General features: G+C 38.6%; 1 protein-coding gene across 1 annotated transcript in view; it reads left to right on the plus strand. All coding sequences in view use genetic code 11, as the record gives it.

Moving 5' to 3' along the window:
* The window catches only part of EGR_00916 (Proprotein convertase subtilisin/kexin type), a gene marked incomplete at both ends in the record, with an annotated part of 41,266 nt that overhangs the window by 13,347 nt on the left and 5,729 nt on the right, over positions 1–22,190 (plus strand). The window contains 9 exons of the mRNA XM_024490165.1: positions 2,722–2,839; positions 3,372–3,568; positions 9,495–9,787; positions 10,575–10,640; positions 11,475–11,563; positions 13,772–14,134; positions 15,979–16,085; positions 18,941–19,043; positions 21,201–21,476. Of these exons, the coding sequence (XP_024355568.1) occupies positions 2,722–2,839; positions 3,372–3,568; positions 9,495–9,787; positions 10,575–10,640; positions 11,475–11,563; positions 13,772–14,134; positions 15,979–16,085; positions 18,941–19,043; positions 21,201–21,476 (1,612 nt within the window). The remainder of the gene's footprint in view (positions 1–2,721; positions 2,840–3,371; positions 3,569–9,494; positions 9,788–10,574; positions 10,641–11,474; positions 11,564–13,771; positions 14,135–15,978; positions 16,086–18,940; positions 19,044–21,200; positions 21,477–22,190) is intronic.

Genomic DNA, 22,190 nt, shown 5'->3' on the forward strand with positions numbered 1-22,190 from the left:
TTACAAGATCCTATCACTTAGCGTTATTACAATTTTTCTTTTAGACGTAAGAATGTACGTTTGCAACTACCTAGCAGAGTTAAATTTTGTTTTCTATTGGGTTCATTTGCCTAAAACATGATGGAGGGGGAGGTGAGTCTGTCTGTAGACGTCCGTTGCATTCTCAAATTGGGTCAAAGTTGTCAAAGTCTTGGCGTCTCTTTTACTTTTCTCACGAAATCATTTTGTTCAGCTTCAGCACTTTCATTAACATTTTAGTGCCTTCACGACTGACGCAAAAACGCACTTAAATTTGAGAAATTACTTCTCGTATATCCTCAGCTTTACTTTTTCTCCCAAAGAGCAGCCGCGTTTCTTTTCTTACAGTGCGAGACTCTGTTTGTTGAACTTCAGCAAAATTAGCAGGGCATGTATGTATGATTATTTTGGCTCAAAAACAGGCACTAACTATTTACGGGATGAAAAGCCTTGACGTGTAGCTTTTTTGTACAGTGTTAGGGTAAAGGGAGACTATTATTCTGTATTGGACACGTAGTGGGAATAGTGTTCGGCTCTCTTGCTTGCCATGTTAAGGTTTTTTATTAAGAATGAATCACGTGTGCCTGCGTGTTTGTGTCTAGCCTATCTGTGTGTGTGTGTGTGTGCGTGTGTGTGTGAATAAGCAATTATAGACAGGAGGACATAAGAGGGTGTGTTGCCTTTTTGTGGACACTGGACTTCGCTGCTATACTATCCTCATAATCATGATCTTTTTGCCTTTGTTTTATTCCTTTTTCGTCTTTGGTATTGGGTCGTCGCTGTGCATGTTGTGGTTTCGGTTAGTGGTATCACCTCTTAGTTAAGGCCTGTGGGACTGAGACCGCCACTGGTTTGCAGTTTTTTTTGTGCCATTTTAAAGTTTTAGCTGGGTGTTTCAAGCATATTGCTGTTTGTCAGTATTTTGAAGTTCTTGCTAAACACTCCTTCACACTGTGCAAATGAATCCACCCAACGACACTAGGTGTATGCCTTAGTCCCTAGCTCGAATTTTTAAGAAGTAGCTTTTTTTTACTGAGGTTTATGCACATCTGTAGATGTACCATATTGAAACAGTTTTAGTGCTCAAACCTAATTTATCATATTTAACCGATGGTAGAAAGACGATGGGAATTTTGGCTTATGAGCATGGTTATTCGGACTGTTATTCTTAAGGTGTTTCTTTTTTGCTGAAAATCCACACTATTAAAAACCCAGAAACTATATTATTTTAGCGATGGTTTACTTGCCACTTTTAAAGGAATGCCACTTGCGTTGAGTCTCTTTCGAATGAACAGTAAAAGGTTGCGTTCTAAATAAACAATCATTTTAGCCAAATCCCTTTCCTTCTTTTTGGAGCGCTTACGTTATGCGCTATTATTTCGCCCTTCTGCACACATTTTCCCGCCTCAATATTATGTACTTAAGAAACTACATTCGATAATGTCGACTCAGCCTAGCATCACAGGTCTACCAACGGCACACGCACCCGTTACTTTGAAAGGTCAAACATCCCTATTTATTACCTACTTGTGACTTTATGCACTTTAAACCAGATTGTATTTTTTTGTAGTAACAAGTTCATACAGGTTTCTTGTAATTTTATTCATATGAATGAAATTTCCTGCTGCTGTATCTAATGGCACTAATCCTTGTTTAATGTGGGAAAATGAAAAGTGATTCTAAGCTAATTTTATTTCGGTTTGTGCATTCTAAGCAGGGTCACGCCACTTGACACCTTGCCTGTTGTTGTCGAAGTAGACGATCTGTGTAACCATCCGCTTTCTCAATAAATACTTTTCTGGGATTATCTCTTAATGTTAAATACACAGTTACGGTTTTAATGGTGCGTTTTCCCTTTAAGCTTGCTTTTATTTCGACGTAGTTCTATTGCAGGGCATGAATAACATCACCTTAAAAAGCGGCAACTAAATCCAGTAGACAGCCAATAACAACTAATTGTGGCATATTGTTTTTGGGGGAATGGGTAATTACCGTCCCAGTCAACCTTTCATCTCTTAGTTAAAGATGGTTTTAAAAATGCTATGCATCAAATAATGGTTGAACGCTTGATTTGCCGCTTTTGCGTTCGTAGACATTTCACTAAGCAGTAAGCCCATACCACCCACGTAAGCAGTGCCCATTTTCGCGCTCAGAGAGAGAGATGTGGCTGAAATTCGTTCACACTTTCTTGTTTGGCGTGCATGCATCCAGTTTCTAGCACCCCAAGGCTAGGTTTAGTGACTGCTGACGCACGTCTGGATACACGTTTCCACTTTCTGGGTCAGTCATCCACCTTGGTGTTTAGGTGGCAAGAGAAGGCCAAATTTGTGATGCAATTCTTTGTATCACTACGGGGTCTGCAAAATCCCACAGCCCAAACAACGTCTTCATTCTAATCCGGTTGGCTTCGTTTGAAGTTCAAATGGCGACCGCGCCTTATTCTTACGTGCACTCATGGCGATTTCCATCACATCACCAGTTAAGGCCTCTGGTATCGAATATAAATTTGTCAAACATTCGGCTTAATAATAACGTCCCTTGTTCGGACCCGTGTTTAACAAATATATATGCAAATGGACTCTGGGTTTACCAAAATGGTATAATGTAGTGTCTATTTTCATTTCTGGTTATCAAAGAATATATTGAGTAATTTTATGATAATATACATTTTGTAGCGCAGACCTCTGCTTTTCCCTTTTTCAGACAGCAATTATTATGGATTTGGTTTAATGGACGCAGGGAAAGCTGTGCGATTGAGTGAACTCTGGCGAACACTCCCGCCACATCACCGCTGCACCACAAACGTGAAGCAGCTATCCAGGTGATTCCTCCCTCCTTCCGTTCATTCCTGCCCTTCTTCCATGATTGTATCTGCCTTTCGATTACTGAATGACATGGGGGTATAGAATGCTCATCCGTTTAATTACAACCCGAATAAGCAGTAGCTTTGGTTGAAGGTGAATCCAGCTCTTTCCTGCCCGTCCTGAAAAGTTGCAGCCTTCTAATTTTCCCATTTTTTCGTTTATACATTTGGGTTCAGGTGTTGCAGACTCTGTTCCCTCACCTTGTTTAAAATGTTCAAGCCTACACTGACGTTAAATGGTTTCCCTACTTACATCTAAAGTGACCTTATATGAACTTATTTCGCTGTAAGTTTTTGAAAACTGTTGATTTTATGGCTGATCCCTCACGGACTGCTGATTTTAGTAGTCTAAATATCTCAATTGATGCCTACGCTTTTGGAAATCTTTCCGGACTTATGCCACAAAACAAATATGCTTGGCACTCTAAATTTCCCACCTGAAAATAGATGTTCAGGTTACTTAGAGCAGGATTCGTTTACTTTCTGCCAGGGATCTGTCAGTTTTATTCTCGGAGACGTATACCTTCAATTTCACCGGCTGCCGACCCTTCTTGGCTGCTGACAGTTCCAATGGAAGAATCAACGAGGAGGGCGAACCAATCGCCTTTGTGGAACACATTCAAGTCTTCATGACCGTCCGCTACGACCATCGTGGTCTCGTTCGTGTGCGCGTGGTTTCACCCTCCGGTTCGTTTAATTTATCATTTTTATTAAAGGCGACTTCTCCCTGTTTCCAAGTAGTCTTGCACTCTCCTAAATTCCGTTTTACTTGTACACTTGTAGTTTCCCTTTTGTCTGTGCGAAATGATTTCACATTTTTAAACAAATCTAATGCTTGCGATTTATGTAAACACACTGTCCTACTCCACGCCTTTCATATCCTCTTATTGACTATCGACTTGGTCAATCCTTTTTTAAAGGAGTAGCCTCTGCATATACAGATCCCTTGGGAATCAGAGGTGTGATCATAAAATCAAGGTGGCAGTTATTCCAAAAAGTGTGTAAGTGAAATGCTTAATGTAGTGTTTAGAAGACAAGTATGTATTTTTCAAGGTTCGTTAAAGGATCCATTGTTTTAATTTGCTTTTGTCCCCCTAATAAGGTCTGTGAAAGGGGTATTGTCTGCTGAGGCACTCGGGTAAGTTCCAGTTGATAACGGCCGTATTAAGTGCTTAAACAGGACTAGTTCTGAATGCTCACGAAGGCCTTGTCGTTGCTTTGGCTTTGTAAAACTAGTGTTTTATTCACTAATGCTTCCGGATTTTTCGTGAAGAGCTCACTTACCACCAAATATATACTTGGATGACAGGAAGGCGCTAATTTTCCACCATATTGATATTACATTACTACAGTATTTAAATGCGTTTTCGGGGTCAGATTACTTGCCCTGATAACGCCATAGATTTACGTTCATAGATTTCTTAGTCCGCTTTGGGTCAATCGGAATCGTACAAATGATTTATTCATTTTATTTTTTTCTCCAACTTTTGAATTAGAAGTATGATTTTTATTCCGACATTTTTGTTAATGCCTTGCTTCGGTGTGAACGTGGTGCTGCAACTCTAGGACAATTTGGCTGAAACCTTACCAGCACTTATTCTCATTCGATTTTGAGCATTAGCATTGTACTGCAAATATGCTATCACCACGCTGTGCAATGAGGACACTTTTCCTAATGATGACTATCATATCTGAGGAGTTTAACATACTACAATCCATCGGCTGCAGTGTGGTGGTGGTGGTGGTAGCGTCGGCCTATTCAATTACATGCCTTTCCGTCTGAGCTGTTAAACTCCTTCGCTAAATCGTGTGGACTGTCAAGTATTGGCTCAAAAGGAGAAATTGTACTGAAGTTGTGTGACACTAGCAGCGGCGCATTGCATGCTGACTAGAGCCTGTTGCAGTGATCTATAAATTATTCAGTAGTTGAAACTTGGTGTTCCCCGATTAATTCACCATAAATCTCCGCGCGGGCTCGCCAATTGCTTTGACGAGACTATGTGGACACCATTCACTTTTTTCTATCCTGTAGTGCATGTCTGATCCATAAGTGTAGTATTAATTACCGAAGCAACTAGAACTTTAATTAGGGTATTGGTGACCGACTTTGCTTAAAGTTAAATCTATGGTTTTGATAGCGTAAAAATTACACACTTTTTCGTGGTACCAAATGAATTAGACGAGTGAGTAGTGCTTTACCACAATGAACGTGGTTGTCCCGACAGCGCAACTTCAGTTCAGTCAATTTATCAGAAAAATCGCAAATGAACACATAATTTTGTTGGTTTTTCGTGTTTTTAAAAATAATTTATTTTGATCATGCCCTTGACTTGACAATCTTCTATCGGTATAATGTTTAACCAAATTTTAACTTGTGTATATTTATGCCATAGGCTCCACACTTATTTTCGAACATTTACTGCTTCCTCATATAAAGTATGGTTTCCTGAATGTGTCAGGTAATGGCTAAATGATGAAAAATTTGCCTCAGAATGTTCGATTTGTAAAAAAGTGCCCAAGCTATGTTCATTTTGGATTGTGCGTTCAGAGTTCATTGTGACTGCCTTCCCCTCAATAGATTTCGGTATTCATTTGGGTTTGCTCGCACCTCCCTTTTACGCATTTTTGACTTCAACTTACTTTCAACGCTCGAATATAAATCTTTGTGTATTTTTCATAAAACTCTAGATTTTGCGTATGCGTCGCTTTTAGACGAAATGACATTTAAGAACAATTGAAGAAAATTAAAAATTTATGGATATTTGGGTAGAGCCATGCTAAATATAAACGGTGGGTCAATATACTGTTTCAACTTATTTAATTTCAAATCCTCAAATTTGTATTTTAGGTCTTGTTTGTTTGATACGGAATTGGTCACGGGTTTTCTTTTCGAATACGTTTACCATTAATTTGTTGGAATCTCACGATAAATGACTATTTGGTTGGAATTGCAGTCATAAATTTAAATACCTTCATGCCTCCATTTTGCAATCTTTTCGGGAATATGCGTTTGGAATATTTTTTATAATCTACAGATTCCATGTGGGAGATTCACCCTTTTTCCTATCCAAATGAGAAACCATTTACGAGCAATTACATAATTTGTGTTGCCTCCTAGTCTAAATGCTGCTTTTTTGGATATTGAGAGTCTCCTGTTTGTTTTTATGCATGCATTAGTCCTATTCAGTATCGATAGTAGAGCCGACATGATGATGTCCATGGGGAGTAACTAAAGCGTTGATTGTCAGCATTCCCGAGACGATCTTCACCTTCTCTTCGCACAACGACATCTACCTCCAAAAATCTCAATGCCTATCACTTTCAATGCTGAGGTCTATTTTTATTCTCAGGAGAAAAATATTTCGATCGTCATATCTTCAATGGATAAGCACTAGTATATAAGGCTTTTCGCTTTGTAGATACGCCTATGAGTTTCATGCTAACTGTCTTCATTGTCTTTTGCAAGCATCCCTTGCCTTCCTTCCTGTAATTAATCAGGAGCACTTCATTTTAGAAGCTCTTCGTATTGTTAATGGTTGTCTACTTTGCCTGTGTGTTACTTCTCAAGCGCCAAAAATGTCCTCCAACTTTTGACCTCATCCAGTGTCTTCTGAAAATAGTGCTGGTACTCGAAATGTGAGGCATGGAAACACCGATAAGGTGCCTATAAATCGAACTGGTTGTGTATTCATACGTGTTTAAGCGCAAGTTTACCACCTCAAAGAGATTATTTTTTGGCAAACATTCCGGTTTCTATATGATGATAGAGTTAATTTTGTGCCTCGTTTTCCATTGCTCTCAGGCATAGTCAGTAATTCAGCTTTTGCGACTGAAAATGCACCAAATTGATAGAGGTTTTGCATTATCTTGCCATTAACTTGATATATGACCACAGAAAATTATTTTAAAATCGTGTTTACGTAATCATGCCAGTCGAAGATTTATGAAAATAGTCTCAGAGACAATTGAGTCGATGTCAGTTAAAATGGAAATGCCTTCAATTTAATCACACACTCAAATGCCTCCTTTTTATGGATTTGAAAACTTGAGGTATGGCGGGGTATCTTAAATACAGCATTCGACAGGAAAATTTCCCGGCTTTTTATGGGACCGGTGAAATATCCTTTGCTACTGGAGCACTTAATTTCGTTTAACCGATGCATATGTAATGCTCGCATTTGAGTTGTGGTTAAGAGGATTCTATATGTACGACAAGTTATTGTACAAGTAATTACAGTCCAATGCACTTCAGTTATTCACTTCATAGAATTCATTAGAAAATAATGCATTATTAAATTAGTTTAATCCTACCCCTTCAAACAATCCTAATCCTAGCTTTCAAGCTGTTTTTAATTTTACAATAGCTATCTCGAGGCTTGTTTTTCTGGGTAAATATCGTGAAAAACACACTTGGAGATCTGATGTGTTTCATCCCTTTTGAAACCCGAGAGAGATAATGACTCAAACGACTTCTTTGCATGAAAGGATTTGTAGGCGGTATTAATATGATCTCGTTTAATTTGCGCAGTTCTCTGATGCTATTGTTAAGCGTTTTTAATTCACCAGAACTGTGGCTTTCAAACTTGAACTCCTCTTCGTGGTGAATTTCGATGAGTAGGCAAACCCACTCTGCCTAAGCATTTCGCCGAGGTCAAGACTTATACGCAGTAATAATAAGAGCAAGAGCGATATTTTTTCCAATTTCTTAAAGGAAATAATTCATAAGTCTATACAAAGTGACTTAGCCAATTAATGTTGTACTGAGGTGTTGTTTTGTTATCTGCTAGGAAGAGTTTACTAGCTTATCCATCATTTTTTCATTAAATAGTCACTGATTTGTGCTTAGTAGGTCATTTCGTGATATTTGCGATCCTGTAGACATTTTTATGAAGCCATTTGACCTTGATTTCACTGATGCTGCTATCAAAGCCACTAATTTCTATTGGTGCATTCCACTTTACTTCTACCTCTACACCCTAGACCATGGAAGTTTACTTTCTGCTGCTCACGTCTGTCTTTTATAAAATATTAACGTCTCCAAAACAGCGCCTATCGACTGAAGGTTTTGGTCAAATGGAATCGTTTTAACGGCATCGTGGTAAATGTGATCGAGGCCATTACCCCTTTCTAGCGCAGTTCAAGGACCTCAATCCTATGGTAGCGATCTTTTCTTGACCAAGAGATCCATTCCATATTTTGAGTGAAACCAATATATTGTGTTTTAACGGTGATTACACAGCTGTTTATCCCAAGGTACCTATTCCACATTCTTTTATAGCATCTGGGTCGTACCTTTGGAGTCTTTTTTTAAAAAAATTGGAGTATTTTTGTCCGGCGTTATTCAGCTTATGAATTTCATTGTACCAGCACTGTTATCAGAAATAGGATTATGGACCGCTCAGAGGTACTAGGTTACAAACCATGGATTCTCAATTAGGGCTTCCTTGAGATGACACCCAACCCAAATCCGTTCTAGCCTGTGTTAACAACTGGATGAGAAAAAAAGGGTCCCCAATCAATCAACAGTTTGGCGTCAATCGTCACAAACACGCTACGGGACGCCCTATGGTGTGCGCCGCATGGTCAGATGGATCCTTCTGCCTTTTCTAAATAGGGAGGTTTTTTATTCTAGCTAATCGCTTATGGCAATCGCTGGCCACTGTTCGCCAGTTTCATTTCGATTTTCTCTCCTCTACAATGACAACGAATAGGTGGTTGGGTTTTTCCACTAGGGATGTTGACGGTGAGCTTTGCAAATGTAACGATACAATCTGTCGCATCATTTAAGAAAAGTGAACGAGACATACCGGGATTCCATCTGTTAGAATTTTATTTGGGTCTACATTTGTTTAGGCTCGGACGCTATTCCTCATGTTCCCACAAATATTGGATTTTATACCGAATATGTAATATTTAAGTGAGAACATACAATACGACTCGCAAATATACGATGGTATAAAAAACTTTAAAATTCAGGGCAATAAGTCATTTAAGGGGGGATTCGTGATAGGTATCCCTTTTGCCGTCAATCGAACACGGCTTTATTTTAGTTAGCAATATATTGTCGAATTTTATGACAAAAATTTTTCATCCATAACTGCGCTTGTGAAGGAGTGTCCACCCATTTTTCACCAGACAGTTGCTTTATTTAGAAATTCCATTGTTATTGAACCTAGAAAATGGAGACCGAGGTTTGTCGCGATGTCGGGTATCTTTGTTGTCTTCGCATCGCACACGCGACAGCACTTTACAGTGGCCCATTTGATTACTCGAATCTAGGGTGTCAATTCTAGCTTTTTGTAAATAACTTTCGTCCAAAAATTAACCAAGGCTCCAATTGACATTCATTCCACTGTGGGGTGCAAATTTTTTTCCAAAATCACCTTATTTCAAATTAGAAATTGAGGTGGAGGCGAAGCCTTTGCAGATGTTCTCACTTGTGGCAGTTTTTGAGGCTGCACTCACTTTGTCTACAAATTGTTTGAAGTCGAGAAAGGAGTTCTGTGGTCGAAAGTAATCAATTCAAAACTAATCAGTCCATTGAATGTAATCTATAACGTAATTTATGCACCTATCACAGTGCTCTCATTAATTTAATTTATTCCTACTTTAGGTACTGTATCAGAATTGATGCCTGTTCGACTGTTTGACGCATTTTCCAAATTTGACGGAATTGACCGTTGGCCTTTGATGAGCGTTCAGTTCTGGGGGGAGCCCTCCGCAGGCGAATGGAAGATAATTATCGACAATATGGAGGGGTTCAAACTATTATCCTCGTGGAAGAAACAGCAAGAGGCCTTCGAAAAATCAGCTGGCCAGTGGGACTCTGTTCACATGGTTGCCTATGGGACAGAATCATTTCCGATTCGACTTAAACCTCCCAGCAAAGAAAGGCAACCCCCCAAGGTTCGTGTTTTATTATGGACGCTTTTTTCTTGAAATTTAAGTAAGAAGGAGCTTCAATTTCATATGAGTTGGAAGTTGATAAATTTGTGCAAACACGTGAGAATACAGATTTACGTTTTTTTGAATAATGCGTCATCCTTTTTCATGAGTCTGTTCTTATGATTTTGGAATAAGTACATTGCTTGGTTAGTGGTTATTCGTTATTATGTAAGCGAAATTCATTGTGTTAACTGGGCGCAATTCCTGTTTACTTATATGTGGAGTCTTGGTCTGGTAATTTGAAATATGAATTGTAAAGTTAGAAATTCTGCAGTGAAACCTCAACTCACTAGTTACTTGCAAGACGTCCTTCTAGCAGCTTAGGAAAGGGAACTATGGGCTTCAGAACCAAAGTAAATTCTCGGAATGAAAGAACCACTGCACTTATTTATAATTTTCAGGAACTTTTGTTCGCAAAGTGGCTAAATAACTTTGCCTTGTGCCAAGGAATTGTGGTGCAAAACAACAACTTTACTAGCACAAATGTCGTAGGCGCTTGCATGTACTTTGTGGGATGATACCAGGTCACATTGAAATGTCTCTCGGTACACATTTTATGTTGAGGTGCGGATCTTGCATGAAATTAATATACTGGATATCATACCCTTAAATTAGGAGTTAGTATAAGCACGACCTTCAATTGTCTCATGTAATAACTGAGTCCTAGTTAATTTTGTAGATGAAGATGCAACTACTACAAAGTAGCGTGGAATATACACTAACCGATCAGTCTATTTTTTATATTTAGCCATGGTTTGACCGATTCGCTCAGTATGTTGTTTCTGACGACGAGATGTCGCCTACCGGATATACGGTATTTACTTGTTACTTGTTTATGAATGGTTAATGAACGTGTCCCTTCCATTAGGAATCTCTCGGCCCCGTTCTGTTATGTATATTTACAAATATGTTTACCATAAGCAGTGCGTATATACGATTTTCCTAATTGTCTTTCATATACGATGAACTAAACCCAAAACATTTTAATAGCAAATTTAATTCTTATTTTCACTTTGTCAATTCGCCATCAGCATGTTTAAGACTGCTCGATTTTTATCCTGTTTATTATCATACATTATATTCGGTATGGTAAAAGAAGGCACTTTTGCACTTTCAATGTGGCTATTTTTCATGCGATTTCTGTTTCGTCCCATCATATGTTATCCTCAGTGCAGCCCTGAATTAAAGGCCTGTTTACAAAAAGAATGAAGTACATGGGAAACGGTGTACCTAATGAAGGCCACTACTTTCGAAAACTCAGTTAATTTTCTTACAAACCGAATTCCTTCATTGCCTAGATATATACTGGCTTGCTCTGCTCTCCAGTCATTTAATTAAGACCATACAACCCATTTAAGGCTGGATACAGGTCAACCACTGCGGCCACCGCATTTTTCCAGCTAGTGGTTCTGGAACACGCCGGAAGTGCTTCCGTTGTGGCTGAGAGTCATTATGAAGCAGTGAATATTTTAAAGTGTACCAGTCTCAAATTTTGAAGTTTAAAATTTATCGTATTCCCTTTAGAATTTTGCTACGAATTATGCTCAATGCATGCTCAGAATAACGTTCCGTTTTTGTAATTTTTTGAAACTGAGTGCGCTTTTTTAAGAGTACATTTTTTCGTTGCTCTTGCGTATCTCCTCTTTAGTGTCACAGCCAATGCGCCACAAATGAGTGCTGGGGTCCTTCTGCAAACCAGTGTTTGAAGGGCTGCAAAAACTTCGTCACTGAAAGCGGGTTAGCTCCTAAATTTATCCGCATAAAGTAATGTATATTACTCACTGATAAATAGATTGATGACATGTTGTTGAAAGCTTCTGCTCGCTTTGCAAAGTTATTTTTTGAGCTTTTTGATGCACACTCATTGAACATAAAAAGATAACTTTTCTATACAATTTTATTCATCATGCAATTGTAAGAAATTCATTTGTAGAGTAGTACTCATTTCTAGTCGTTGTTTGATTTTAGACAATTTCTGTGGCTAAAGATCTTTTCATTTGATATCCTTTGTGTGCATTTATTCGTGTATCCACTGAAGTGCTGCAGTATCTTGGCAATATTGTAAACAAGTTGAGAAATTCAATGCTAACCGTTTGGTGGTTTTAATTGTGTTTATAATATTGTTGCTGGAATCCCTCATTTAACGCTTCGCTTTTTTGGTACGTTTGCTGAATGGTTTTTTAAAATGTGATCACACCTGGACTTACCTTTTTTTAACAGGAGGAGAAAGTTCCGACCTCCATCGTTTTCTCTAAAAATTCTGCAGTAGTTACTGTCTAGTAGCTGCTTTATCAACGAAATCCTGAATTTGTAGTGAGGAAAAAGTTTTTGCCATAGTACTTCGGAATTTGTTCCCTAAAGGTCGAAAACTATCAGTCGCGCATTTAAGCATGCTATTCAGAAATATAAAACGTTACCTCTGCATGAAACTTTTTATTGTTTTAAAGCGTAATTCTTATCTTTTCAAATACTCCTTTTGTTATACCAAAATTTTTACGCGGCAGAATTTCTCCAAAACACAAACTATGGTGCATATTTTTGACATCATTTTCTAGTTAATTATCAAAACGAACATAAGAACGGAAGCGATGATTTTGTAAACCATGGTTGAAAGCACTGTCCAGTGGCTTTGGTGGCTCAATAATGATAATGCTGATTAGTGTTTCTCAGGATTTCCTAGACATCTCGCTTAAATTTGAAGGAAGTGAAGATGGACGCCTATAAAATCTCATCACGTTTAGTGTAGAAATGAAGCTTTTTCCCATGGCCAGAGTGTATGAAATTAAGATAAAATTTCGCGATATACTTTGCCCCTGTTTCGCAAAAGATGAGTGAAACCTTCTTCAGAACTTTTGAACTGCTTGTGGTAAAAGGGAATGTACATTTTGTGCAGAGAACCAAGAGTAAGAATTACCACACATTTAGTAGTCCAGATTGCAAGAACCACAAAGCGCGCCCAAGTCGGAGCATTGAGTTAGCATTATCCATTTCATGCGAATCGGATGCTACGAACGACATACCTAAACATATATATGATTATTGTTTAATTATTTTACGTTTTGTTCAAGCTTCTATTGGAAATTTGCAAACAAAATAGTAAGTGATGTGACCCAAAACCTTCTTCATACCTTTATGTACATGTATATCCTGCTTTACTGACTTTTTGGACTAGTCGACTGCATCTCGTGATGCACTTTATCGCAGCAATTGAAGGGAATGACCCAACCTACTTTCACCAACTTTAATATAAATTTGCGGGTTTTGATCGTCACGAGCCAGCCATCTGAATGCAAACTCATTTTTTATCAAAATCGGGCATCATCATAGCAAATGATAAGCTTAAAAAGAATTTGAATTCAGAAAGCATCTTTGCCTCTTTAAAACTCTCTGAATTGTGAAAACAATTCGGTTTTTTTATAATGACTTGAGAAGCAGTACGTCAAAAGCCCAGTTCGTCACGTGCCAACTTGGCTAGGCCCATTTTATCTTGCAACATTTTATTTGATGTTCTTTGGTCTGAGATACCCATTGTCATATTTGACATTTGAAGTGGATGAGCTGCCAGGCCATGATTCCATGTCTCACTTATTTATCTTGGTGTACTCGAAAACTTGCATTTCTGAATGAAACATAATCACCAAGTGATTTGACATGGTGAATGCTCGATTGTTTACATTTTAGCCGAAGCGAAAATTAATTAAACATAAAGTAAGCGCCTATCCACAAACAGAAATGGTAAATGGCAAAAAAAATTTGTAAATACCATCCAATTTTGCAACAATCGCGTTCCTTCTATTTTCCATTGAGTGTCAGCATATTGCATTCATCACTTTAAATGTTTGTGCGACATTGGTGATCGTATAGCCATGATGGGAGCTAGCAGTGTGTAGTTGGGGCAAATAATTTCACCACAAATATTGTCTGGTTGTTTCTCTTTTATATCAGGCAATGTGTGTCAGAATGTCCGATGGGCACGACGGCGTTGATAAGCGCAATAGTGAGTGATCTCCGCGCCCAGTCCTCTTCGACTGCGGTGGCGAGAGGCGAGCTGCGCTGTGAGCGCTGCTTCTCGGCGTGTGCGGAGTGCCTGCGGCCCTACTCCGCACACAGCTGCACTGCCTGCTCAGGCGACTCCTACCTGGCCCCTTTTCTTAGCCCTACTAAGGCTCAGGTCCCTCTAAATCCCCGAATCGCTCGTCTTCTCGACTCTATCACCGCTGTCCATGGTAACCGACTGCTTGTCGGCTCCTGCGTCTCTCGTTGCCCCATTGGCTACTTTGCTAATGAAACGAGCAAAGTTTGTGAACAGTAAGTCACTCTTTGTCGTGTTACTTAGGTTTCTATCGAAAATATGCAAAAAAAACGCATGTTTTATATTAAACATTACTGTCCTGATAGTACCCCTGTAGACTATGTATCCCAAAACCTTTATTTTCTATCTACCGGCGTATTCGTCCGGGGCCTGAACCATATGTTTCACAAACTTTTTTATCAAACCGTTGTGCATCAACTACTTATTGCCACTTCGTCCTATTATCTTGGTACTTAAGGTGGAGTCATTTAGTTTTTGGAAGAAAGCGAGCCCAAAAGTCGATCCGACTTATTTGCTTCTGCTTTTCCCATTCTTGTTAGGAGGGTTTGCATCTCATTCAAAGCGCTGAGTTTCAAGCGAAATTCCTAACTTGTCATCCTAGTTGTGTCAACGCAACTTACTCTCAAGTGTAGATTTATTAAAACTTGACGTGTTTATCTTAAGAGCTTTATGTTTCTCAAGTAAGCACTTAACTAACAGGCATGATGGACTTTTGTCACTTAAAGTATAGATCATGCGTACTGAAACAGTTATGGGGTCACCTCTACCTAGTATTCTTATGTTAAGCTATTTATTTAAACATTTATGGTTTGAAATTTCGCTGAAATAAATCCGAAATTGAGCTGACAATAAATGAATTGAGGAGTCAGATCTTACAGCTCGAAAAGTTGTTGCATGGAGAACGGAAATTTCCACTTTGTTGCGCAGTCGTCATTTATGTTATTTTTATTCTTTTGAAAGCACTCAACTGTTCTTTTGGATTTCTCTTATTAGGATTAAGTCGCTTTTAATCTTAGAAACGTTTAATCAGCTATTGGTTAACACAAACAGAAGGCGTCCAGGCGTAGCGGTTTCGGTTAAGCGCTTAAACATTTCCGCTTCTAAGCAAACGAAGTCGTCCTCCTATCTGTAGTTCATTCCATTTTTCTGCATTTCACATTTGTTGCTGATTAAGGAATGTTATAGTTCTCCTGTTGGAGTTAGGAGCACCTAGAAGGGTTTAATTACATGCCGTGTTCAAAAATGTTCACCATATTTCATTTGTCCATATCGCCTCATTCCACTCCTGCTACATTGAACTTCCAAAAATTTAAAAGGTCCTCTGCAGCCGCTCTCCCAAAGCCTCCACGACCTCTGGCGAATTTTATTTTACTGCTGTAATTAAAAGCTAGCTTAGATAAATCATTTAACCTTTGGTCGTGCAAGCTGATGCTCTTGTTATTTAATTTAAGGTTGATAATTTTACTAACATCTACTGACAATTCCCATATTGCTATGAATTTTTGTCAATAAATAGATTCACCCTTTTTCATGAGGTCTTACTGTGATTTCCCTCAATTTTTTTGGTAGGATGTGTCACTACTTCATTTTAAGTATCTGAGTTATTGAAAAGAATACTTGAATAATTTAAGCCATGATGGGGAAATTCTGCGGTGTTAACTCGTACCCATAATGTTTAAACTAATTCATCCCGAATGCTTCAATACCAAAATACGGATAAGTTTGTGAAGGTTTTTTCATAAAATCTGATGCGCAAATGTATAATTAAACTAGATTTGGTCATGGATGCTGATTTAATTTCGGCACTGTTATGGAGACAAATGACTGCAAATGCTTCGAAGCATTTTGTAATAATTGGAAGAACGCTCGTAGAAGTTGGCTATTGTGGGATGGGGAGAACTACTTGAGGTGGGTGAAATAGGTGTTTATAGGGGAATTTTGACGGTGCCCAATCTGATGTGATCAGATTGAAAATAAAGACCAGCTTCGGTCCTTAGTTGCGACGATCGTTTTAAATGGTCTTCTCCAATTTGTTTTAAAACAAATCGTTCCTTTGCAGATGTGTAGGAAACTGCAAGAAGTACTCTGGACTGGGAGCAGATGCCTGTCAGGAGTGCGCCAAAAATTACCGTGTTGACACCGCGGGACCGCATCGGTGTCCCAAAGGTGAGCCAACCCATAATTAGTGAGGGGCTTGAGAATCTAGGGGATTGCATGTGAACCTAGATTGGTCAGCAAGACGACAATTTTTACACCGTATTTCTTCAGTGTTTTCAACCAATCACTGTGTTGTGACAAATTAAGCAATGCGGCCCAGGAAGAGTACATTTTACTACAAGACTCCGGGTCACAACAGCGTGTTTTATAAATCGGAATTAATGCGCACAAACTTCGAGTTTTGACTAATATTACAGTACAAGCGGGTGCAAATTTTTACTTTCACATATTTTATATCGAGAGAAGGATTTATTCAACGAAATCAGTTATTTTAAAACTCCATTGAGTGCCGTGCATATGTAGTGCTCAGGGTCTTCCCTGAAGTCGAAATATGTCAAAGCAATGTAGAAGAACATATATTACTAAAATACAGGGAGGGTTGAAGGTTATTGGCACGATTTGAAGGCCACGCCATGGAAGCATACTCTTTGAAGACTAAACTGGCCTTGTAGTTATGCACTAAGTCAAATAAAATATTAAATCACTTTCCATAATTATGAAATATTTATGGCTATCTGGCTTCAAATCCTATCACTCCATGGCTCGGCATAGACATTGAGAATTTATCATGTAAGGAAATAGTGAAAGGTAATACATTTTTGGGAACGGAGTGTAGTACTTTTGTGGATTTTACTAACCATGCTTTCAAGAATGGGAAACTCATCACTTCAACAACATCTGTGCACATATCCCCATTATATTTACGTATCTAAGCGATTTGGTACTAAAGCTTGAAACACCAGATAGCAGGGTCAATAGAGGGGTTCATTTTGTGTAAAGACACTAAATTTGCATTCCAAAGAATGCCTTAAAATTATGGTCCTTTGGTTAAGTTTAGCCACATCTGGCGAAAGTCCCAATTTAAGTTACGCTGTCCAGCCTCAGTAAAAAAGGATACTCCAGAAAAACTGCTGATTTGTTTCGCAAAATAACTTCTCATTAGGTAGAAATGAGCCGTTGTGACTTTTTGTTTGAAAATCAGGATGCCACGACTACACAAAAGTACTTAGATCGAATACTTTGCGAAAAAATACGTAGTAAACAAAAGTAGGGTTATGTTATTTTACTATTTATTTTAGAGTTTTTTCTCGACAAACTATCCACTTTTTTAACTGGTTTTCTCCATTTTCGTTACATATTACGCAAAGCGTATAAATGCTTGACTTTCAATTTATTAACTCAGATGCTTCGGTACGGTTTCAATAGTGTTAATGGTTTTTTAGTGGAATTTGTGGTACACTTTGTCATCGTTCTTTCTACAGCCTCCAGTTGTCAGAGCTCATTGCCTACATCGTGTCTTAATATCGGTCCACGCTCCAAAGTGGTGTGACTCGATCAACATATTTTCACTGCTTCCTGGTGTGTTGCTGCTCTAAAACAGAATCATCCTATTGTGCAGTAATAATTTCCCGCGTCTGCTTCCCACCATGAGTGGTTATACGAGGAGCCTCTTAATCTGCGCTACTTTTGGTAGTGGCATGAGTTCGCGTAAGACACGAATTTGAGATACTTCGGTGTCTCCCTTTTCAACCGCCTACATGAGTCTTATATTTGAGAGACGATGTTTTTTCTGATTCTTTTTAGTATTCGTATACGACACAAGACACCAACAAAAAATTCGTTTACTGTGCAGTTTTTTGTCTAATATAGAAAATCACTTTGCTTTGGTTTTGAAGTAGGTATCGCTTTTAGACGGACCTTGGCTTAATGGCTTTGCTTCGACCATTGTAACCTGGGTCTGCAGTTTTGAGAACAGTGCTCACGCTCTCCCCGTTACTACTTTTTTGCACTGGAACCCGCAGAATCTTTAAATTATATTTTTTGACAGCATTACAATTTATTCATCTTAGCAAAAAAATGTCATCCAAATTTTCCGCACACTTTCTGCTTTCGTTTAAATCCGTCCACATTAACGAACCATTATTACCTATTATTATTCGATTTATAGTCAGAGTTTGAAGACCGCGCATTTGGCTAGTTTTTACTTCCAGTCATCGATTCAAATAAATTAGCATGGAATAACAAACAAGTAAGACCCACTTTCTAACTGTGGTAAACCACCCACATCATAAATGCCTGGGCGGCAACTGCTTTATAATTTTTATTTTCAGGGGAAACTGTTTCATAGCCATAAATTCGCATGCCTATCGATATAAGCAAGTGAACTCCGGTTATTTTCTTAAAAAATTAAAGTAAATATTTCAAGTTAAGAAGCGTTAGGTGATAGTAGTTTATGTTGGTATGTAAATGACATTAGGCAAATATCATTGCAAATGACTTATTTAGTTTTTATAAAATATTCTAAAATGTAGATTCAGTTCACTGCTCTACCTATACAGAGACAATGATTCATTTCCCCATTTTGGGTGACATTTTAGTAAAAAAATAAATGACATTTAAGCATTATTTTGGGTAATATGTCGTGCATTGTTTATGACCGGTCATCTACGAAATGAAACACGCCCTTTATTTGCACAAACAAATGGGACGACTGCAGAACAACGGAAGTCGCAGTTTGAGGTGACATGGCTTTCTGTTTTTAAACCTATTCCTACTATCGGTTCGCGAGAATGTCAAAGCAGTTGGAACGAAAAATTCCACATGTTCACAAAACTATTACCGTTTTTAGCCTTTGGATGTGGTTAAGGTGGTCTGAAGTAATTAGTAACGCGATTAGTCCCTGAAAATAAAGCATTGTCCATGCAACGTCAAATCTGTTGTGTCTTACCGCTTTCACCCTCATATCTTCCATGCTTTTTCTCTATTACAATGAGAAACTGCAGCTTTGGTCTTCCTTATTTCAGGTAGCTTCCTAAAAGGAAATATCTGTGTTCCTTGTGTTGCTGGGTGCAACGTAGACTCCTGCTCAGAACACGGACTCTGTACATACTGCGATACAGCGCATCGGTAGGCTTTTGATGCACTGCTCATCAGAATTTTATATCCTTTGTCATTTTTTGTATGGGAGCAATTTAATGCTTGTGCTTGTATTTTGTCAAAAGATCATTTAACAAAAGCTTGCCATGGTTCTTAGGTTACTTCTATTAATCTTAACTGCTGCAATATTGGAAATGGAAAATTGGCCACTTTATAATTTGGAGGAAAATCTACGCATAGCACTGACTTTTAACTGACTTGATATTCGTCAATCATTTGGAAGCCGTGGTTCCTTGGGCATTTGATTTGACGTCAACCTTCGAATACACCTTCCAATATTATGCAATGTATGTACCTTCAGATTTCTCCAAACATGAACCGGTTTCTTCTCGCCTTTGTTATTTTGAATGCGATATTGACATTCTATTTAATAAGTTTTTCTCAAGTTAGAGGTTACGAATATTTGTCACAGGCTTGCTGTCATCTCCCTTGGGGGAGTTTTTTAAATCACTTTTGGAACTCTCCTAAAAATTGTTTAATACCGTGCATTCGTTTCACTCAATAGCTTATTTAATCAGTGCTTTGATAGACACTTACGAGTTATGTTAAAGGAAGACTCTATTTTGAAAACTTTCTCGATAAATAGTGCATAAATCATGAGTAGCAATTAAGGACTGGCGTTTAAAGTTATTTTAAAATTTTACTAGATTCAAATGGCAATCCAGTGATAGATAAGCACAATATATCTCTACTAGAGATAGACAAATTTGGAAAAGTCAAGGAGCACGTTATCCGGTATCTTACACCGCAGTTTCTGGTTACGCATTCTGTCGCTAATCCGTGCTTGGATTTCTACTTCGGCTCCTTATTTAAGTCTTCAAGTTTATGCGTCCTCAATTTTCACAACAGTGTGGGCCATAAACACATCTGCATAAACGAGGCGGATTTCTTACAATACCTCTTTAAATTCCATTTTTACTTTATCATCATAGGAATTTCTTGTATAGCCTATTCAGAATCCAGCTACGCATAAATTTTGCCTTTCAATTTACTGTCTGTATTTGTATTCCGTTGCTCAACTGTATGATGGTTTACATTCTATTTGTTCGTTCAGAGCACATTGCTATCTAGTCCTGAGAATTTCACAGCCCTGTCAACGGTGTGCATTTTTTTTTCAAATTTTCTGACTTTATCACTATAGCATGGGTTTCTTATACACCAAGCATCAGTCTTCTTAATTTACTGGGGCTAAAACTAGACATAGATTTTGAATAACATGGGTGGATTTCCATCCCATCTATACGATCTAAGGCGGACCCCTTAATCTCTCTGCAGCCTCCTAGAATGCCCGGTCTCATGATCTTTCAGCAACACAGTCTAGCATTTAATTGCATAAAGTGTCACAGCATTTGCGTCGAACAACTGCTTGGTTATGGCTCTTTTGGCATGTCGTCGATGCAAAAAAGCCATAATGCTCCCCATTTTCGCTTCAACTATTCGCCGTAATTCAAAAGTATCGATAATGGTGCATTTGATGCGTAAAAGGGTAACGTAATTTTTCCGATTTAATTCAGACACAAGTGCTATGGAGCCAAGACATCTCAGGTCATATCATTCCCATCGGAGGGTATTTATGTTTTGTGCGTAAATTATCTTCCTCTGGAAATGATTAGCGTTCTTCCTTTTGCGATGATGTGATGCATTATGGAGGATTCCTGACTGACCAAGTTGTTAGTGGATAACCTAATTATGCAGAATTCGGTCATTGAATGATAATGGTAGGCACCGTCATGAACTTTTAATGATTGTTTCTACATATTTAGTGATATTTTGTAAATAATGGGATCAAAGGATTCCAATTACTCTCTATGATGCCGTGCTAATTTATGCGTCTAACTTACTTAAGCCCTCCGCTTATTTTAACTGCAATAAAAGACTTTTGTGAAAGGGATAAAGGGCTTACAAGTTTTCTTAAATTGGGAGATTGATGTAGGTAAAATAGATTTTGATGACCGAGTTCAACTTTGGTGTTTTATTTGGTTCTTTACGTGTTTTAATTGTAGCAGCACCTGGTAAGACTTTCGTGCCCATCATAATTCCCCACTACTTTTAATTGCAATACCTCAAAAATGGGAAGCTTTTCAAGTTTTACTGGCCTGCAAGGATTGTATCACTTATGCCTTGCAGCTTCATGCACGAGGGCAGATGTGAGAAATCCTGTCCAGTTGGCTTCTTCCCCGCCTTTCGACTGCGGCAGTCCGGTCTCTACGAGACGGAGACGGCACCAATTGTGGACGATGCTGGGATCGTGTGGATGTGCGCGCCTTGTCCGCCGGGCTGCGTGAGTTGCTCCCCCTCGCCTCGACGCCTCCAGGGTTTCGTGGTGCCGCGCTGCGACACATGCCACAAAGGCCTCAGTCTCGAGCGCAACTCCGGTCTCTGCAAATCTCCCTGTCCTATTGGGTTGGTGCACTTTCTTCTTTTTGCCTTTTCTTTCATGACTCCAAATGCATTCTGGCTCAACTATTATAGTCTAGTTGAGTCATTACATGATATATAAACTACGATGCAACGAAATCTAGGAAGAAGTGCGACTTACCTGACCTCTAGACCAGGTAAGATTAGAAATGTTAGGATATACCTCGCAGAATATAGATCCAATTGTTTAATAACCACAGGGTCACTCAGGGCACTTTTTGAAATAATCATCTGGTATGCAAAGTTAGAATCACTTATTTGAATCCGAAATGGTGGAGTTGGCTGTCAATCAGGCTATTTTCAAGCACTTACTAGATGTGGGGCTTGAATACTTTTTGACTCTCCTGAAGGGTTTTATGGTGTTAGCAACACGTGACCATGCGTAGCGAAGGCTCTCAAATCAGGCTGCGAAATGCTCTTGCGCTAATAAGACACGTCGATCGGTTCTCTCTTCTCATTCTTATTGCTACAATATCGCGCAATTGATCGTCATCATTTAAGTCGGTTGAGGAAGATTGATACTTTTTATTGAAAAGTTCACTGACCTCCACTCCTGTTTTATCAGAAATGTGTATACAGCAATAGCGATTGCTTTCGAATGAGTTTTGCGTTTCGTGAGGTAGAACTGGGAGTTTTAATCGAGATCTAAAAAACTAATAATTATGTATGAAATTTGGAAGCAACTTCAGTTCTTGTTGT

This window comes from Echinococcus granulosus (assembly GCF_000524195.1).
Source record: "Echinococcus granulosus chromosome Unknown EG_S00003, whole genome shotgun sequence".
Lineage (NCBI taxonomy): Eukaryota > Metazoa > Platyhelminthes > Cestoda > Cyclophyllidea > Taeniidae > Echinococcus > Echinococcus granulosus.